The sequence below is a fragment of the Sabethes cyaneus genome, chromosome 3 (genome assembly GCF_943734655.1).
Source record: "Sabethes cyaneus chromosome 3, idSabCyanKW18_F2, whole genome shotgun sequence".
In the NCBI taxonomy this organism is placed as follows: Eukaryota; Metazoa; Arthropoda; class Insecta; order Diptera; family Culicidae; genus Sabethes; species Sabethes cyaneus.
Genome location: NC_071355.1, coordinates 76468719 through 76490059, shown reverse-complemented (window position 1 = coordinate 76490059; position 21341 = coordinate 76468719). Strand labels below are relative to the sequence as shown.

The 21341-nt window shown below is 41.8% G+C and overlaps 1 protein-coding gene across 3 annotated transcripts; it reads left to right on the top strand.

Moving 5' to 3' along the window:
- Positions 1-3058: 3058 nt before the first annotated feature.
- LOC128741417 (sorting nexin-13-like) lies at positions 3059-20415 on the top strand. Of its 3 annotated transcripts, none has more exons than XM_053837220.1 (9): positions 3059-3323; positions 3387-3493; positions 4389-4598; positions 4987-5688; positions 5754-6293; positions 6359-6474; positions 18115-19203; positions 19263-19618; positions 19685-20415. In XM_053837220.1, the coding sequence occupies exons 1-9, from the start codon at positions 3211-3213 to the stop codon at positions 20079-20081; spliced, it is 3630 nt and encodes a 1209-aa protein (XP_053693195.1). In that variant the 5' UTR covers positions 3059-3210; the 3' UTR covers positions 20082-20415. The 3 variants fall into 3 exon arrangements, with proteins under 3 accessions (XP_053693195.1, XP_053693194.1, XP_053693196.1); XM_053837219.1 differs by having other exon boundaries at positions 4080-4598; XM_053837221.1 differs by lacking the exon at positions 4389-4598.
- Positions 20416-21341: the final 926 nt, after the last annotated feature.

Genomic DNA, 21341 nt, shown 5'->3' with positions numbered 1-21341 from the left:
GCTGAAGTCAGTGAAATTCTCAAATAAGTAAATCTTACCTTATCTTTTCTTATCTTATCTATCTTATTATCTAATGAATTATACTCACGATAGAATGCACAGTGATGTCCCCAATTTTACCAATTCGTCACATAATTTGTTTTAAGTCTACCAAAAATATGCAAAAAGGCTTTGGATTCATCACACTGGCGAAATATAGATCTTCTACCCTATTTATTGTTATGAAGAAAATCTTGTTCTGATTAGCGAGCTCATTTTCTATCTGAATATTTGGTAAATCTATTCCTAATAAACATTTTTGTTGAATAACAGCTTATTACGCGATTGTTGCCCGGTAATTGGCTATACAATGGTTGAATAAGCTACTATTCAAAAAAAAAAAATGTTTGTTGGGTTCACTTTCATATAAAAGCAGAGCGCGCACCCTTAGAGTTTGTTATTTTGATTTGACGAAAATAAACGTTTGAAAACGTATCAAACGTGCGTGAATTCTAAGCTTCCGGATTGTAGAAGATAATGAATTTCAATTTGCTCAGCAATTCCGACTGAAACAGTCTATTTTGAGTGCTGGTGAGATATAAGTTCAACAAAATTCAAGCAAATTCGGAGTGGAATATTCGGCATCTACCTAGGCGACGGAACAAGGACGACGAATGGAGACTCGGTACTTGGAACTGCAGACCGCTAAATCTCGCATGTTGCGAGCGGGTGCTGATTGAACAGCTTGAATCCCGCAAACTCGGCATCGTAGTTCTGCTGGAAATCTGTCGCAAAGGAGAGAAGGTATGGAAGATCCGTGGCGGAAACGCCCAGTTTTACCAGAGCAGTGGCACTACCAACGAACTGGGAACGGGCTTTGTAGTGTTGGGCGGAATGCAGGATCGCGTGATAGATTGGAAGGCGAGACGCTTCCACGGGGTGCGGATATTGATTCTGACCATTACCTAGTAGCAGTACATGTGCGCTCAAAGCTGTCCACCGTGTACCGGACACGTCAAAGCCGTCTTCCTCGGCCGAACATCAGGCAGCTAGATTACCCGCAAGCTGCCGAGAACTATGCGCGAATACTGAATGAGGAACTGCCTTCTTCCGAGGGGTTAGGTGCTTCAAACCTCGAAGACGCTTGGGGCAGAATACGCTCGGCCATCGGAGAGACCGCTACCGCGGCACTAGATATTAAGCCTCGGAGTACACAAAATGATTGTTTTGATGGGGAATGCCAACAAGCGGTGGAGGGGAAAAACTCCTTGGAAAAATTATTGAAGTATTACCACTAGAGAGAACCTGGCCAAATACCGACGAGCTAGGAACCAGTTGACCACGATCCTGAGGAGGAAAAAGCGCCAAAAGGAGGGCAGAGATCATGAAGAGTTAGAACAACTCCCAACAAACATTTGTCTTGAATAGTAGCTTATTCAACCGTTGTATAGGTAATTACTGGGTAACAAGTGCTTGATTAGCTGTTATTCAACAGAAATGTTTATTGGGTTATTCCGAGCTAATGACACGCGTAAGTTTCATGAGAAGGTGAACCAAACTCGGAAGGGCTACACACCGAAACCTGACATGTGTAGGGACGAGGGAAGGAATCTAATCACAAACGAGCGCGGGGTTTCGACAGATGGAAGCAGTTCTTCGATGAACACCTCAATGGCGAAGTCGCAGAAGGAGCTGGAACGGAAATTAACCTAGGAGCGTCCACGGAAGATAGTAATGTCCTAGCACCTGATCTCCAAGAAGTCAAACGAGAAATCAGGCTGCTGAAGACCAATAAAGCCCCTGGGACCACCTAGCGGCAGAGTTTTATAAACATGGCGGGGAAACGCTAGCAAAGGCTCTACACTGGGTTATTTCGAGGATTTGGGAGGAAGAAAAGCTACCGAAGGAAGGCTACCGAGGAATGAATGGAAGGAGTGGTTTGTCCCATCTACAAAAAGGGTGATTGGCTAGACTGCTGCAACTATCGCGGTATTACGCTGGTAAACGCCGCCTACAAGGTACTATCCCAGATCCTGTTACGCCGGTTGTCACGTATTTTCATAAGCGCTTTTCTCACCAGCACGCACGGACAGTTCTTTAGTAAAAAAACACGCTGCCTACTTTTTTGAAAGCTTGAAATCGTCGCAAAAAGAATCTGCTTGGTTGTATTGTTGATTGCAAGGAAAATTCTACCATCCAAAGTGAGAAATCGCTCATAAAAGTGCGATCCTGCATTAAATCGTTTCGGTATCTTCGGTGTACTTTTTCGTTACATTCCAAGCAATAAGTGCGCTGAAGAGAACGAAACGATTTAAGCCAGAATAGCACTTTTATGAGCAATTGCGCACTTATTGATTGTACAATCTTTATTGCAATCTGCAATATGTAAGTTATAAGTATTCAGCTTTTTACGAGCCATAATGGCGGACGTGTATGTAATATTTGAACAGCATTTTTGACATTTCTCTAATGCATCGCACGTTTTCTTTCCGTACGTTCCTTCAATTTTACCGTGAACGCGCGGAAAGAAAAGAGCGATGTATTAAGGAAATGACAAAAATGCTGTTCAAATATTACGAACACGTCCGCCATTATGGGTCGCAAAAAGCTGGATATATTTTGTTTGTCTAGCACGTAAAGTTATTGATTTTCTCGACAAAATAAACGATATTTGCCCTCGTGACCATTCTGGCGATGGTTTAGCCCGCGACGATTATAATTCATCGCGTTCGAAACGGTGATGGGAAATTTGCTCTTTTGAATGTACCGCCGCAGCAATTTTCAAAAATTCTAGATAGAATTAACAAAAGGACGAATGTCGCAAATGCTATGCTGGACCAGCATAGGAAAATCAACCCTCACTCAGTTTGTTTACGCTTGCGACATTCGCTCTTTTGTTAATTCTATCTTCAATTGTGTTCAGTGTAAATACACGGAACACTTTGCTTTGTACACGTTTTGTTTCTTCGTCCTTTTGACATGTTGCTCCAGAGCTCATCGGTTTTCTAGTGGGGCTGCTTCTGTCAAAATGACAGCTACGCAATTTTTCGTGAAAACAATTCGATTGGGTTGAAAAAAGGGAGACTCTGTGTTGTTTTAAAAGTTTCTAATTTTCTTTGTTGTGAAAAATATGATTAAATTAAGCTAACTTATCGGTAGAGTTCCATGATGGTTTACCACTGCATTTGGATGGGTATCAACTGAGTGTGTTGTCGAATCAAGCTCCGGGTAATGGAGTTCAAGTACGCCAGCTGGATCGTGCTCAGTGTGGGTGTTTCCATCAACATACTTGGCTTGTTTTGGTTCATCGCAGCAATTTTCGGCTTGGTCAGCTTTGCTGTTGGGTAAATTGGAACAATACAGAAAGTGATGCATAGCTTTTCTTTATCGATTTGGTTTTTCCATAGGTTTTTAGCAATACTCTACCTTCAACATGGTGACCTGGATAAATTCCTCGACAGTGGGCTGCTGGAGAATCCTCTGGATGAGCCAAAAACACTCGGGCTCAGTATCGGTAAGTTTTGGGTAGTATTATAAGCAGGAAGCTCTGTGAAAATGCAGATAATTGGTTGTTGTTTTGTCGTTGCTTTTGTATGCATGCTTATGTGCCACCGTTTTTGTTTCGCAAACCATTGTGAATCATGTCCTTGTGAAATAATTTTAGTTGCGTTTTATCACCAGGAACTCGATAACCAGATGTTAGTTGTCTTACTAAGTTTTATGTGCTCTTAAGTTTCTATTGTTCTTCGTTTCCCTTGTTTTAACATCGACTATCGTTTGGGTATGTATGGAATTTTTTTTAGTTCCTTTCAATCAACTCATGATTGAGATCCAGAATATATTTTAAGCGGTTTATTTTATCTTTGATCTCGAGAGCTAAATTATTCATAGATATAAATATTTATTTAAAATTATAAAAAGTATTTCATCAATTCTTGTTTATATTAAGCTTTCAATTGATATTCTTTTGCTAGCATGAAATGTTATTAAAGTACTTATTAAGCAGTCAAGTTTGTTAAAGCCTTTAAAATGTTCGTAAAAATGGATCAAAATCTGCTCTAAACTTTGATGAACAAACGTTTCTTTACGACCGTTTACAGTATGTGCTCAGAAACCCAATAATATGATTTTAATCGCACCTAATATAAAAGTGCAAACCGAATCGACAAAAAAATCGAAACATCATTTCTCTGGCACGTCTTCGGAGCAAGGTCGGCGGCGAAATTTGCTCGATGCCGGCATTGAGTTACTCTTTAAAAAGCGACCCGCAGAGGGAGCCGGTGCAAGTAATGGTTCTGGAGCCAGCACTAGTAGCGGGGCTAATAGTGGTAGTAGTGGTGGCTTGATCACCGATCATCTCATGCATAAGGGCCATCTGCATTTCCACCAAAAGGATAATACCATTCTAGATAACACCCGGAAACCACCGAGTGGGGTGACAAGCGGATCGGGCAAGCAGCAACCTTCGCCTACCGGAGAGGAACGAGCTAACCGGTGGAGACCATTCGAGAGTATAAAAATTCATACTGATAAAGGAAAACCACTTGCAGCACATCAACAGTTTGGCTCGCACGAAGGATCGCAGATAGCGGACAAACAGCAACATCGAAAACGTGACGGTGAGTTGAGCTTGATGTAAAAGATATTTATCTTTAAGTGGGAAATTTTAATAATACCTAATTATTATATAATATTCAAACCTGTCCATCTCATTATTGCAACTCAAGTCTCGTTTCGTTCAACGTACATTCGCACATACTAAGTCCATCGTTTTGTTCAAAATCATGTCCTTTTTGGAAATGGGATTTGCATATCGCTTCCACTTGGGCGTTGTCTTGTCTTTGCAATCTGTGACACTTTACGAATTTACTCTTTTCGTGTTCTATTAAGTTTGTAGGTTACACTTTAAAAATCTAATTGTGAAAGTAGGTACGAAAGTTTAAACCTCACTGACAAGATACATGTTCGTTAAAACTTAGTAACTAATGTTGATTTCATCTTTCACAGCCGGAACCATTTCAGTTGGTGAGGAAGTAACCGCCAGCTCATCTTCACCGTCACCACTGGCTTCGTTCAAATCATATATAACTCATCCGGAGGTACTGTTGCACCGAGATTCGCCACCAGGTTCACCTCGAAAGAAGAAAATACTCAGCGGAAACAAAGCTGTGGACAAACTGATTCATACGATCGTCGATTACGTGATAAGAGATTTCATCAACTCGTGGTACACTGTTGTGTCTGATAGTCATGAGTTCAGCGATACCAACATTCGCACCAGCGTGGAAACGCTTGTCCTCAAAGTATGCCAACGTATCAAGGTAGCGGAACTGCTTCCCCTCATGACCACTAAGGTGATAGATGATCTGGCCCGACATACGCGCTTCTATCGGTTGGCCACACAGGATGTTAGTAATAATTCGAAACCGCTCAACGCGAACAATCAGAAGCGGATGAAAATTCACGAAAAGTTGTCGCCGCAAAAAAAGAGTCTTCGAGGCAACGGTCACCGACGGAACAAAAGTGATACAGATTTAACATGGCATTTGGGAAATGCTGCTCTGCAAAAAAATGTAGCTAATTCAAAGTTTTATGGTGTGCAAGCGGATGAGCAGTCACTGGTCGATCCGGAGATGATGCTCTTAAATTCGTTCTTTGGATTCAGTGACGAATACAAACTGGAGTGTTTAGATGAAAATGCGTTGCTTGGTAAGTATTTCTAATCAACTTTTGAACGTTTCTATTTAACCTAAAAGATTATCGACACTTTCCAGAATATTTCAAACGAATCGCCGAAACAGTATTATATTTTACTCTGCCAGAGGAAGATTTTAACTGTTTAACATTGCGTACGCTTCTGTGCAACATTCTGGCGAACAGTATCCTCAAGCCAATGTTTTCCACGCTGGCTGATCCGGATTTCATCAATCTGCAGATTGCGAAGCACTTCACCAAAGAGCTGCCCAGCGGGGAATTCTTACTGAAAATGATTCGCCAGTCGAACGATCTGTCCGAACTGCGTGCGTGCAGGCAGCTGATCATTAAAGAAATGGACGCCAAGCATAAGGACACAAGCTATACGGCCGAGTTGGCCAGTTTGAAGTACACACAGAAGTTGATCGACCTAAGAATTAGTAACCTTCAGAATAATAAGAACGACCGAGGTAAAAGCGAGAAGGAGAAATCGGTTTCGAACCTACCGTTGCTCAGTTTGGATGATATTCTACGTAAGGAGCTAGCTGTTTCGTACTATCTGGATTATCTAAGCGTACTGAATTTGCAGAAATATGTGATATTTTATTTAACCGCTCAAGGTAATTGTTATTTTTTTTCGGAAATATGATAATATTATCTAATACCTTCGTTTTGTGTATTGCAGAGTGGAAAATAACAACGAGCCAAAGCTTTTCGGAAATTCAAGTTAACAAGACTAAACTGAGCCGGGAAGAAATTATGCGTATTATTCGGGAAAAAGCCAACAATTTATTTCAAGAGGTATGTTTAAAAATATTCCGCGTTATATTGGGGGATGCGGTCTGTGGTCGGACATTCTTTATATCCGGACACTAGATTTCTCAAAAACAGGAAAGTAGGATACAGGGATACCTCGATATAAGACAATTTATAATTTCAAAAAGTTGTCTTATATCGAAATTGTCTTATATCGAAACATGATTTTTTCACAAAAATTTGGCATTAGCAGTAGCCAATTTTGCTCTGTGTTATGTGTTTACGTTTTTTGAACCATTTAATATTGTTTCAGCTATTAGTTGATTACAATTTTTTGGATTATTTTGAAATAATGAACATCTTTATGGCGCCGATTTTGGAATGGAAAATTTGCTCTGGTGTCGTTACCAACTATGTCAAAGGGATTTCGTCTTATATCGAGGTAAAAATTGTCTTATATCGAGGTTGTTTTATAACGAGGTTCTCTTATATCGAGGTCTTATATCGGGGTAACCAACGGGAAAGAGGAAACTCATGCGAATGATGAGTGTTACGACCAGAAAAAGCCTGCTATTCTCGAGTGTCTGATCCCATGTCAGGGACGGTTCTCGACGATGATTCTGCCGTAAGATGGAACTTCGTTTCCTTATTCTTATGAGCATCTGCACTCCAGGTTAGATGTTCATGACGGTGTCTAACCAGAAGCTGAATTGTGAAACGTGTCATCTGGTACGCTTCTTGCACAGCTCTACGCCTAACACCGATGATGTCAATGTCATCCGCAAACTATAGGAGCATGTGAGATTTCGTGATGATGGTGATTCGTGACCGCTTCTCTGCACGCCTGCCCTTCGAATAGCACCTTTCAATGTAATGTTGAATAGCCAATTCGATAGCCCGTCACCTTTACTTCAAACCATTTAACGTCACAACGAGTTCGCTATTCTGACGCTTGCTTTTGAACAATCTAGGGTAGCACATATCAGCCTAATCAGTTTGGCTGGAAAACCATGTTCGTGTTACTGTATCGTACAAAATAGTCTCTTTTCACCATATGTTTCATCGTATGGAAACTCTCCCAGTGAATAGCGAAGGAAAAGAGACTGAATTAAATTATATTTTCGAAATCGCGGCACATTTTCGTGGAACTTACTTATCCTGGCTCGCTGTCCCTCAGGATTTGACCTACAAAATGACGTTTCGCCAACTAACTCGGTCCATGGCTGTGCGTCTCCAATTTCTCGACGGTCCCACACGTTCCAGATCCTCCTCCACTTGGTCTAGCCATCGAGCACGCTACGCACCTGTGCGTCTGGTACCAACCGGATTCGAGGCGAAAACCATTTTTGCGGGGTTGTTGTCCGGCATTCTCACAACATGTCCCGTCCATTGTAACCTTCCAGCTTTAACAACTTTCTGGATACTGGGTTCGTCGAAAAGCTGCGCCAGTTCGTGGTTCATCCTTCTCCTCCATACACCGTTCTCACATACTCCGCCAAAGATAGTCCTAAGCACACGACGTTCAAAAACGGCCAGTGCTTTCATTCCACCGAGCATTGTCCATGTTTCGTGCCCATAGGGGACTACCGATCTTATTAGCGTTTTATAGGGGACAAACCAACTTTCGTAAATAGAATAAGACAAGAGGTTCTTGATCTGACAGTATGCAGTCCAACGGTGACTGATAGAATAAAGAACTGGCATGTTTCGGACGAAGAATCCCTGTCCGATCACAAGCAAATTATATTTGATTACGAAGCTAATCAACAACTGAATGAAATTATGAGAGATCCTAGGAAAACAAACTGGGAGCAATATGATTTGAATCTCAAAGTAGGAGTCAATAGCTTGAAAGGTTGCTCAAAAACGTATGAAGAGCTAGAAAACAACTCAACGCAACTTTCAAGCCTGATCCTACAAGCGTATCATAAAAGCTGTTCTACAAAGGAACGCTCTACTAATAGAGATGTACCTTGGTGGAACAAAACCTTAGATAAATTTCGGAAGAAAACCCGGAAACTGTTCAACCAGGCCAAACGGACACAACAGTGGGAAGCATATAAGCAAACCCTCTGCCTATAATAAAGAAATAAGGAGATCAAAGAGGATACACTGGAGGCATACATGTGAAAACATTGAAAATACTCCAGCAACAGCAAGATTGCAGAAAATCCTCGCTAAAGATCATTCAAATGGGTTAGGTACCTTGAAAAAAGAGGATGGCTCTTTTACTAAATCTACTAAAGAAACATTAGAGCTAATGATGAAAGCACATTTTCCATGCTCAGTCATTAACTCATACGAAGACCAAAGTACACCGGCATTGAGAACTGTAACTCTTGAAACCAGGACAGACATTCATGAAATAGTGAATGAAATAACTGGGCTAGACAGAAACAGGAATGATGCATGCACTTTGGCCAAAAAAATTTTTACGAGAAGCAAAGTGGAATGGGCGATTGACTCCTTTGAACCCTTCAAATTACCGGGTAGGGATGGAATCTTTCCTGTACTACTACAGAAGGGCAAGGCGTTTTTAACACCTACTCTGACAAACCTTTATCAGTCCAGCCTGATACTAGGCCATATTCCAGCAGCATGGCGACAAGTGCGGGTCACTTTTATCCCGAAGGCCAATAAAAAGGACAAGACTTCACCAAAGTCCTTTAGGCCGATAAGCCTTTCGTCTGTTCTGCTGAAAATAATGGAAAAAATACTTGATGAGCATATAAAATCATCATATTTAGTTAAAAACCCTCTGAGCAAATATCAATTTGCATATCTAGAAGGTAAATCTTCAGTAACAGCATTACATACGGTTGTAAGGAAACTAGAAAAGTCTTTTGAAGCGAAAGAAATATCACTAGCAGCCTTCCTAGATATAGAAGGCGTATTTGATAACTCATCCCATAGTTCAATGATTGCGGCTATGATGAAGCGTGGTTTCGATGTATCCGTTATCCACTGGATTGGCGAAATGTTATCAAAACGAGATATATCAGCAAAACTTGGAAGTACATCCATTAGCGTTAGAGCAATGAAAGGGTGCCCACAAGGAGGCGTAATATCACCTCTATTGTGGTCTTTAATAGTTGATGATCTTCTTCAACAGATGACAGCCTTAGGCTTTGAAATAATTGGCTACGCAGTTGATATAGTCGTAATTGTTCGTGGGAAATTTGATTCTATCATCGCTGACCGAATGCAAATTGCTTTGAATTTTATTTCATCATGGTCTGATAGGCAGGGCCTCAACATTAATGCCAATAAAACTACTATCATACCATTTACGAGAAGAAAACAAGTTACATTGAGTAACATAAGTTTGAAAGGAACACTCATGAAACTTTCAGACACTGTCAAATACCTTGGAGTATTTCTTGACAGACAACTCAATTGGAATACACATCTAGAGCAAGCTGTAAACAAAGCTACAAATGCTCTATGGATATGTAACAGAACTTTTGGTAAGCAATGGGGACTAAAACCGAAGATGATCCAGTGGATCTATTCGGCTATTGTGAAACCCAGGATTACCTATGCCTCGTTGGTCTGGTGGCCAAAAACAAAAGAGAAAGCTTCTCAGAAAAAGCTAGAAAGACTTCAAAGGCTAGCCACTCTCTCAATCACAGGTGCAATGAGAAGTACACCGTCGAAGGCATTGGATGCTTTACTTTATATGCTTCCACTGCACCAGTTCATACAATTAGAAGCTGAAAAGAGTGCTCTGAGGATCAAAAGATCTATGAACCTCTTTGATGGTGATTTTACAGGTCATCTCAGTATTCTAAAGACTATTAGTATTAATCCTCTGGTAATCAATAATGAAGACTGGATGGCGAAAAAATACAACTTTGGCCGAATTTTTCGTGTATTTGAGCCTAGGCGTGATTCCTGGGAAGACGGTGGTCCCGATCTTCGCCAAGGCTCGACGGTTTTTTACACAGATGGTTCAAAAATGGACAACCAAGTGGGAGCAGGAGTAACTGGCTCAGGAATAGACATGTCAATTTCTATGGGTAGATGGCCAGCTGTGTTCCAAACTGAAATTCAAGCAATTCTAGAGTGTTCTACTGTGTGCTTGCGCAGAAACTATAGACATTCAAATGCATCATGCATCATGTCCGATAGTCAAGCAGCTCTAAATGCTTTAAAGTCGGCGACATGCACATCAAAACACGTCTGGGAATGTATTCAATCACTCCAAAAATTATCTTGCCGTAACCAAGTCAACTTATATTGGGTCCCAGGTCACTGTGGAATTGATGGAAATGAAAGGGCTGATGCGCTTGCAAGATTCGGATCTTCTCATCAATTTATAGGACCTGAGCCCTTTTGCGGCCTATCTGCTTCTGCTTTAAAAATGGAGCTGAAGGCATGGGAATGTAGGAAAGTGGAATCAAATTGGAATAACACCTTCAATGCTAGGCAGTCGAAACGGTTTATCTCTCCAAACATTTCTATGACTCGCAAAATACTGGAGCTTTCAAAGAAAGATCTAAGCATCTATACTGGTCTAATAACAGGACATTGTCCGAGCCGCTATCATCTGAAGCAAATGGGAAAACTTCAAGATGATATATGTCGCTTCTGTGGCATAGAAAAGGAAGACTCGGAACACCTGTTATGCCGATGTCCGGCAATTTTTAATAAAAGATTAAGGTTCTTCGACAGAGGGCTGTTAGAACCAGGGACCGAAACGGTTACATTTTTTCTATACATTTCCCAGTGTGCAGTGCCATGTCATAATCTCAGCCAATACCGTCGCTTCGTATTGCTTCTGTATAGAGAGAGCCTATCTCTCGATGTGTTGAAACTAGCTGGAATACGTACATGATAATAAGCAAACATTCATATTTCACTGTGACCAGTCATAAAAAGTGTCACAGTATATAAGTGACAGGCTTTCGCCGCTTTTTGCTTACAGTTCTAGCTGGAATAGTATGGACAAGCGATAGAGAATAAGGTGTAATTATTGATGTGTTTTTCACCTGAAATTTATGTAATGAATTTTTGCACGGTTTTGTGGTTGATCACTACTTTCAAGATCTTGTAAGAATAGATGCAGTAGAGTTCGTTTTCAAGTTTGGGAACGTTCTTCTTTGAATCCGCATTATTTGGGGAAAAGCTGTAGGCATACGAATGAAGCAGCACACGAGAATACCAAAAACCACTACACCTTTGGTCATGCATGGTGCTAAAATGTTGAACCGTGGCTCTGCCGCTACGAAATGTGTGCGACACGACGAGCAAGCGATGTTGTCGTTATTCTGGTATTTCTTCTCGGTGCGTGTGTACTAGAAATCTGCCACATGACTGGTCACAAGAAATAATGTCACATATCTTCAGATTTTGGTCACCAACCAGTACATTTTACGTCCCTGGTTAGAACCCTTTGATATTTGGAGAACAATTCCCAGTACGGTAGTGCACTTTATCCGAAATGTATCACCGGACTGGACAAATGCTATTAGTCAAATAATGACGGTCGCTTCTAATAGTGGTGCGTCATCTTGACAACATAGCTATAGTGAAATGGGGGATATATCACAATAGATCAAACAAATGGTCGCAGTGATAAAAATACCCAACATGGCAAAAATAGCGTTTTATACATGGTACATTTGGTACGGGGGTGAAGCTTACCAGACCTTAGGGTCTTGTGGAGTCCGTAGTAAGCACGACTTTCAGTAGAAATGCGTCTGCGTATTTCTCTGCAGCAGTTGTTATCCGACGTCATCAACGACTCGAGGTATACAAATTCATCCACCACCTCGAACTCGTCCCCGTCGACTACCACACTATTGTCTATGCTAGCTCGATCGCGCTCCTCCTGCTAACAGATACTTGGTTTTAGACGTATTCACCACTAATTCAACCTTCACTGCATCACGTTTCAGTTTGGAATACTGCTCAGTAACCGCATGGAACATCCTTCCGACAATGTCCACGTCGTCAACGAAACAGATAAATTGGCTAGATTTGTTGAAGATCGTACCCGCATGTTAAAACCCGCACGTTTCATAATACCTTCTAGCGCGATGTAGAATAGGAGACGGGAAATAGCATCGCGTTGTGGAAGTCCGCTGCATGTTTCAAACGGGCTTGATAACGCGCCCGTAATTCTCACACTGCACCGAACACCATCCATCGTGGCTTTAATCAGTCTAGTCAGCTTCCCGGGAAAGCAGTTTTCGTCCATAATTTTCCATAGCTCTTCACGGTCGATGGTTGCGTAGGCGGCCTTGAAATCTATGAATAGGTGATTCGTAAGGACTCGGTATTCGCGACACTTTTGGAGGATCACAAAGATTTGGTCCGTTGTCGATCTCCCGTCTACAAAACCGGCTTGATAACTTCCCACGAATCTACTTGCTAGCGGCGATAGACGGCTAAAGATGATATGAGAAAGCACTTTATAGGCGGCGTTGAGAATGGTGATCGCTCGATAGTTCTCACATTTCAGCTTGTCGCCCTTCTTGTATATTGGACATATTACTCCCTCCTTCCACTCCTCCAGTAGCTATTCTGTTTCCCAGATCTTGACCATCAACCGGTGCAGACAGGTAGCCAACCTATCCGGGCCCATCTTGATAAACTCCGCTGCGACCGTCCTTGCCAGCTGCCTTGTTGTTCTTGAGCTGCTTGATGACTTCGATCACTTTACCTATCGTGGGGTCGGCACGTCACCATCATCCGCCGTTTTGATGTAGTCATTCTTCCTGCTGTCTTGGTATTCCGTCTCCGCGCCATTCAGGTGCTCATTGTAGTGCTGCTTCCACCTATCGATCACCTCACGTTCATCCGACAAGACATCCCTCCGTCTTTATCTCGACATGTTTCGGCTCGCGGCATAAAGGCTCTGCGAGATACGTTGAGTTTCTTGTAGAATTTACGCGTTTCCTGAACGATACAGCTGTTCCATGTCCTCGCACCCCATCTCTTCCAAGCAGCGCTTCTTATCCCGGAAAAAGTGGGTTTGTTGTCTTCGTTTCTGTCTACATCGTTCCACGTTCAATCAAAACGTGGTCAATTTGCTATTCCGTCTGCTGTGGTGATCTCCAGGTGTACCGGTATGGGAAGCTGTGCCGGAAGAAGGTAGTTCGTATGGCCAAGTTTTTGGAGGCGGCGAAGTCAATGAGTCGATGACCGTTTTCGTACGTAAGCGGGTGTGCGCTGAACTTACCAATAACCGGCCAACTTCCTGGCCAACCTGAGTGTTGAGGTCTCCGATGATGATTTTGACGTCATGTCTTGGGCACTTGTCGTATTCACGTTCAAGCTGCGCGTAAAAAGCATCCTTATCGTCCTCGTCACTTCTTAGGTGTGGGTTATGCACGTTGATAATGCTAAAATGTTGAAGACGCGGCCTCTAATCCTCAACTTGCACATACGGTTGTCGATGGGTCACCACCCAATCACGCGCTTTTGCATGCCGCCCATTACGATAAAAGTTGTACCCAGCTCGTCTGTATTGCCGCAGCACTGGTAGATGGTGTATCCATCTCTATACGAATGTACCGTAGCCCCCTTTCAGCATGCCTCCCGCAGCGCTACAATGTCGAACTTGCGGGCCCTCAATAAGTCGGAAGAAATGCGGGTACTTCCCAGAAAATTGAGAGACTTGCAGTTCCATGTTCCAAACTTCCAATCGTTAGTCCTTTTTTGTTGCCTTGATCTATTAAGATTGTTCCGGTCCCTATTGACATTATTTGCTGACTGTACTAGTATGTTTTACGGATGGCTCGTAGGGCCTGCACCAACTCCTCGTATCGCCGGAGGACCATCGTGATAGTACTGTTTAGCGTCCCACACTGACACGAGGACGATGATTCCCCCTTCCCTGTCAGCATACAATCTTAGTTTCCACCGGGGTTGGTTATCCGATCTCCGCTAAGGTTGCTCGTATCCCGGCTGGTACCACGAGGAGGTAGAGATAGGAGTTGCTGGATAGGAGGCTAAGAATTACAATGGGGTTTAATATTTTTTGGAACGGTGGTTCTACAATTTATGTAGGGACGGTAGGGAAAAGAATGAAATTTTTTTTGGAATGGTGGGTAAAGGTGAGGGGGGCGGGTTGGTAGCTACACTAAACAAGTAGTCGTTGTGACTTCTACCTTTTGTCCAATGTTGGAAGGTGCATGGGTCGACCCAAGCTATAATCTGAGATTATAATCGGATTCGAACCCACAACACCCGCGAGGGCATGTGACTCGCTACTACTTATCAAAGTAGCAACGTATCTGGTTGGGTTATTTCTAGATACAAATTGTGCCTCTTCCTCCATCTACTGTAGAAACCACCGACCGAGAAGCTTTTAATCTAACTTGTTTTTACTGTCAGGACGACGACACTAGGCAGGTCCTTGCGACTTACAAGATACTGCGCGTGACGCATTTCGTCTGTCAGCGTGTTAGCCGCGATTCTCAGCGCGGGTTTTCGGGGAAAGGCTCCTTTCTTATGAAATAGACCAACCTCGTGTTTTTAGTCTCCACCCTGAAATGCGGTCAGGCATATAATTAATATTTTTTGAATCGCGCTAACACGTTGACAGACGAACAGCGTCCAACTTGGTTATGGCAATTCGACGGTTCAATTTGTCGAAAGCTGCGGTAAGAACAATGTAGGGTAAGGAACGAGTTAAGCAGTGTTACCTATTTTAATCAGTTGAACATAAATGATCCGAAAATGCACTTTTTTATTCATATTTTCAAAATCTTTTGATAGGATCATCTTCACAAATCACTTAACCATACATTTGATTCACACAAACACAATTTACTGGGTTTCCGACAAGAAATATGATGAATTAAAAATTGTCCAAAAACGTACATTTTTCAGCTGCTCTTCAGCAATCGCCACCTCGCTACTAACGAATACATCAAATTTTCAGCACTGATTACAACCACTCTGAAAGTCAAGCACTCAATTGTCACATACCATATTATTCAGTCTCTTTTGGGGCCATCCATATACCACGTGGACAGCTTAGAGGGGGGTGGGGGGGTATAAAAATGTCCACGCTTGTCCACGGAAGAGGGGGGAGGGGGTATGGAAAATGTCCACGTGGACAAGTTTTTTTTCCTACAAAAAATAGAAATTAAAAACATTGACCATTGATCAGTGATTGTTTTTGAGCTTAACGGGAAATTAGCAGTCATTAGCTTTTCGTCGGAGAGCCCAATTTCGGAAGCACTTTTTGGGCCCAAAAGCGGGATTCTGTTTATAAAAACATATATACTGCGTTCTTCTTGCCAATCTGAACACAGCGAATTAATTTTCTTGGACAGAATTTTTGTTTCAAACAAAAAAACTTCTTTTGAAATTGGCAGAATCGATGACGACTAATTACACCTTAAATAAAATTTTATCTTCTGAGGCATATGTTGACCTAAATACATGAACCGAGCATTACGAGAGCACATATCTGGCATAAATCTTGTTGAAAAGATTAAGCCTGCGTTAGTACACTTATATGTTGACTGCCTAGCCTGGATGAATCCACGAATATTGCATCGCTTGCACCAAATGTGGATGGCATTTTGCCTCAACATCAAATGCAGCTCACCACAAAAAAGGTATCCATAGGCAACGTATTTTTCAAAATGATTCGCCTTCAGAAAATTTTACGAATCACATCGTGTCGGAAAGATCTTGTGTTGTGTTGAAGCAGACTGCCAAGCTGAAGTGCTCTGGTTAGACAAAGGCCCCAGTAGCACACTTTAGGTCCATTTAGTTGAAGCAACCGAATTAAGACTGAAATTAATCATATTTCGGCTACCACAACAACTTTGTAACAACCGTGCTAGTAGGGGATGCTCTGGACAAAGAAGAATCGTCAAGCGAAAGTTAAGCTGAAACGGACTTTCTTGCAGTCGATAATAATAATTTGCAGTAGAACATGAATTAAGATCCAAACACCTTACATACGGATTTTAAGGCGCTGAGGAAAATTGACGGAAAAAACATGGAAAAACTCAAATTTCCGCAACGACTAAAAATTCGTATGCATTGTGTCGGTGACTTTAGACTGGAGTTTCCTTTCACGTAAGCTTTTTCAATAAATATTGCATAAATGAAGTTGAAAACCGAAATTTTCAAAATGTAAAAATGTCCACGTGGACAAACAGGGGATGGGGGGTGGGGGTTGAGCAAATGTCCACGCTTGTCCACGGAGGGGGACGGGGGGATTGAAAATTGGTATTTTTCTGTCCACGTGGTATCTGGATGGCCCCTTTTTTCTATTATCTAAGGCTTTGTCACTAGCCAAAAGTTTTATTATTTTCTAACAAAACTGAAAACAAATTCTGAATTGACGGAACTTGTTCACCACTAGCAGCAGCTGCAGCACAACTGATGAACTATCGTGTTTCCAAGACACTGTTTCGGTTCTGGAAATAAGAATTTTAAGTTTGAAATTAACTGAAACTTCCTATGGTGAAAACGTGGTTCAATACTTTCAAGAGAAATGTATGTTCATAATTAATTTTTCTTTATTAAAAACAACACAAAAGACAGCTTTTTCAATAATTTTCGAAGATTTTCTCAGTGATTTAATAAAGCAACGATGTGTTTCAATGTTATTTGCTTTGACAACACTGTTCAGTCGGATCGTTTGTACTGCTATATGTTTACCTCTTTTGTTCTCCCACCATCCTTATGAACAGCGAGTGAGACGTCAAACTCGCAGTTTCCCATAAGAACACCAGAGAATAAAAGAGACGACGAATACCGTTTGCCGAACGGTGCGGTGAGTGTATGCCCCGATAAACGAGGGTATGTAATCATGCTATCTCTTTCTCATGTAGGAGTGAAGAGAGCATCCTTCAACTAGTTCGCCGGCAATTAGAATTTCCATTGAATAAAGCGTTAGCCGTCACTCGGACCGAAACGTCAGAAAAAACGGTTACACTGCAATCATATGCATTTGACGTTCGTTTCAAACCCCTGCCGATAAACAATTTAGACAGATGGCATTTTACGCATCTATGCCGATACGCTATGCCGATTACGCATCAGATGCCGATTAGTAAGTCGCGGATAGGAACGCGAACTTACTGAATAGGGGGAAAAGTTCGAGGGATTTTTTAACGGGACGTAAAAAAATTCAGATTTCAGGATTGCTTAAAATAGCACCTTGCGGGTGAAAATGGGTTCGGTGTGTTCAAAATTAGTTCCGCCGCTCCAACTTTTAAAGCGAAAAATCAAAAGTTTAGCTCAACAATAGTGTCTTCCAATGGTAACAGCTTGAAGAACTAAAGATAGCAAGAAGATTGGTATGCTGATATCCCCCACTTAGTCAACCCATCACTTGTAATAAGGTAAAACAATCATGACCCGCTTAGACTGCTTAAAACTAGTTCTTTACCCTAAATAACATCTGTTTGCGATTGGTCAACGAAGCTATTTAGCAGATTTTATGATATTTGAGATACTATTATTGATAGATTTATTAGACTTAAGTTCAATTAATTCTCTTAACGCACCCCTGGATTTGAATTTTAAAATAAAACACTGGATTAATATGCGGTTGCGCCGTTGTTGGTAGTAAAAGTGACACGAGAATGATCAGCTTGAAAAATAAATGAAACAAGAAGACGATGCACAACATAAACAATATTGAGTTAAATCACCTGTATACTGATGAAAATTTGCCTGATTATAATTCTATGATTTCTCCCACAGTACCTTGTCCCCAAGTCGCCAAACTATCTGAACATCGATCCGGGCCTAATCGAAGCGCTGAGCATACGGATTCACGACACCTTCATGCAACCGGAGAACACCTGGTTTGATTCAATCTGTAAATACGTGTATGAAAAGCAGAAAAATGAGGAGGTCTTCCTGAGTAATTTCTATCAAAGTTCGGCCTACAAACAGCTGCTGAGGGAATTGGATTTCAGCAATGCTCCTGATCAGGAGCTACCTTCACTGGATCACCTGGGAGTGTCGATGAGTTTGATGGACAACCTGAGCGACACCAATTCGGGCGATCTGCGTTTCGATGAAACAGACGATGACGAAGCTACCGGAACTGGACCAATAACCTATTACCAAAGTGATATCAAAGAAGAACATGACGTAAAGGCGAATCTGCCTCAAAATGCACGAAAAACCCCCTTGGCGCCGGATGCGAATTTGCTTCCGGCGGTAATCAACGTGAAGCATGCGCGGTCGCACAGTGATTGCACGGGAATGTACAGCACCATTAATGATATTAATATAGAGCAACTAAAAGGATCGGACTGTTCCAGCAACGATTCGGGCAATGAGTTGGCTGTTCCAGCTGCTTCAAACTCCTCAAGTTCTTCGATGCTGGATTGCCCGTCTGCACAACCTCCAGTTGAGATACATATCGACCAAAAGTCTGAAGGCACGCAAGATTTCAAGCAGAAACTTTCTGCCAACATTATCAACACTGCGATTCACTGTGACGGGCACTATGCCGTCTATGCGATTCAAGTATGTGTTATCGATGATAACCAACAGAAGAGCAGTTGGCACATCTATCGAAGGTATTCAAAGTTTTTGGAATTGAAGAAGTTTCTAGTGAAACGGTTTCCATTCCTGTCGGAAGTGCCGTTTCCGGCGAAGAAAACTTTCCAGAACACGCAGCGTGCGGTGCTGGAGCATCGAATGAGAGTATTGAATTTGTTCATGCTCGAGATTTGTGCCAAAGCGGAAAATAACGATGAAATGCGTTCGATTGTAAGAAATTTCCTGGAACCAGATACCGATGATCGGAAGATGCACGGTGGAGCCGTCGTGAAAACGGTAAGTAGTTGCATTGAGACAGCATGCTAAAAAGTTGTGAGCTTATATTTTTATTGTAGATCGAAAGTTTTAAATCTGGGATGAGTAAAATTAGGAACATGCCCGACACATTAGTTGGTGGAATTTCCAGAATGTTTCTAGGCAAAGGACCACTGAAAGAACGTACCTTTTATGACATTCAGGACATACCGACGCTGGAATCGAAACAGTCCGAATATCCAGCCCTAACATCGGCTCTGAACTTGCTGGACGAGGTGTTTGATTTGCAGAACAAATCTCAGTGGTTGCGAAGAGGTTTGATCAATCGGTTGCTGGGAGCACCCTGGGTTAGTCATGCGACGAATAAGAAAATTGTACAACTCGCCAATACGATGCTGGCGGCGGATAAGGTCGAAGCTGTGCTGTTGGCTATTCTGTAAGTAATTTCTAATCTAGTATGACCAAATATTTTTTAAATACGAATTGAATAATTCCATTTCAGCAACAACGTTTGGCCCGAAGGTGATCGCTTCAATCCGAACCCGCCGCTCCGGGAGGACAGTACTAAACTGCGCACCAAACTTGCGGCCAAAATTGCCCTTTTTGCACTGTTGTCCGATGATCTTAAACACGTCGTTGGATCCGTCACGTGCAACACTGGACTGCTAAATTTTTTCCAAATGCTGCAGAATAAAAAATTGAACACTAGGCTGCTGTTGATTTTGATGGATCGCTTATTGTTGCTGTTGTTTCAGACCGACAGCATGACCAAACATGCTATCGCTGTCGGCGGTGCTGCCGGCAGAGGTGACAGTTGTGAGGATAGCGGGCCGTTCCGTATCAATACACCGTCCGGGTCGACATCAAGCTCAAGAAAGTCTTCCCGGCATCACTACTGAAGGATATTGCACGGTAGATCCGCTCACAGCACAGGTAACAGTGAAACATCAGAATCATTCCACCAATAACGAGCAAAAAACGAAACAATTAAGATTAGCTCACGAAGAAAAGTAGAAACAAAACTAGGAAATTGATATGCTATAGGTATAAGCATAAAATCGAAAGATGCTATATTTTATTTTTTTAGTAATCTTTTGTTTACTTGCCTTTATTTCTCGAAATGCTTGCATTTATATGCAATTGTCTGCTGAAATATGGGAAATAATTCTAAATCCCTCAGATATAGTTTATTTTTATTCACCCTTTTTGGGTTTAATTTTTTTTGTTGAAAAATTGCAGAATTGAGTTAAATAGTTTTTGATTAAAAAACTTGTCGAAGTATATAGGTACGAAACTGTGTTATTCTGTGAATGCCGAACAAAACATCATACGTTAGATGTGTAGTACGTCTAGGTTGAAAACCGAACTTTTACAATAGGTACTACATACTAGCATATACGCTGTAGCACTTCAATTACATATTTTGTCATTTTTAAGAACAGTAGTCCTACAGATCGGTGACTGATCTCTAATTGGTCCTTTAGAAATCGTCGATATTGATTGCTATTTGGCACATATTCACTTGATTTTCTTCGAGAACGTTTCATTGCTGATTCCATTGGTCACAATTAACGCACTTTACAAAATCGACCAAACATTCCTTGGCTTCGTGGAGTCTTCAATACTTGAACCAGCGTAGTGATTTGCTACGGGTGGTGCTTTATGGCCGTATTCCTGGCAGTTGAAACATCGAAAGACGCATCTTTTTTATCAGCGTGTAAAATGTGCACGGACAGCCACGTAGCCAGAGGTGGGGGCCAGGAGCCCTGTCTTAGCTCCTAATACATTATAAGCATATCTTACTGGTTAAAAATATAATACATCACAATACATTTAATGTGTTGTAGTTCTAAACGCAAAAATATGCATATAAAACAGTTAAAATCAAAATTGTGCCCCCGGGCCCCCCCTTCTGGCTACGTGGCTGTGCACGGATCAGTTTTAAGACTTTAAGACAGAATCGGGTAGTTGGTACTGTATTCGCAGTTTGTCGAGAAATTCAGTTACATTCAGACCATCACATAATCCCGAAATTTTCACACGTGACGCTGGTCGCCTGCCTAGACGTCGTCCACGAATATCTCCAGTCCAGCAGCTTTGTACCGGAGAGGTTTATGGTCATGAATAAATTTGAAGTACCTCAGTATTTCCCTGGCTTC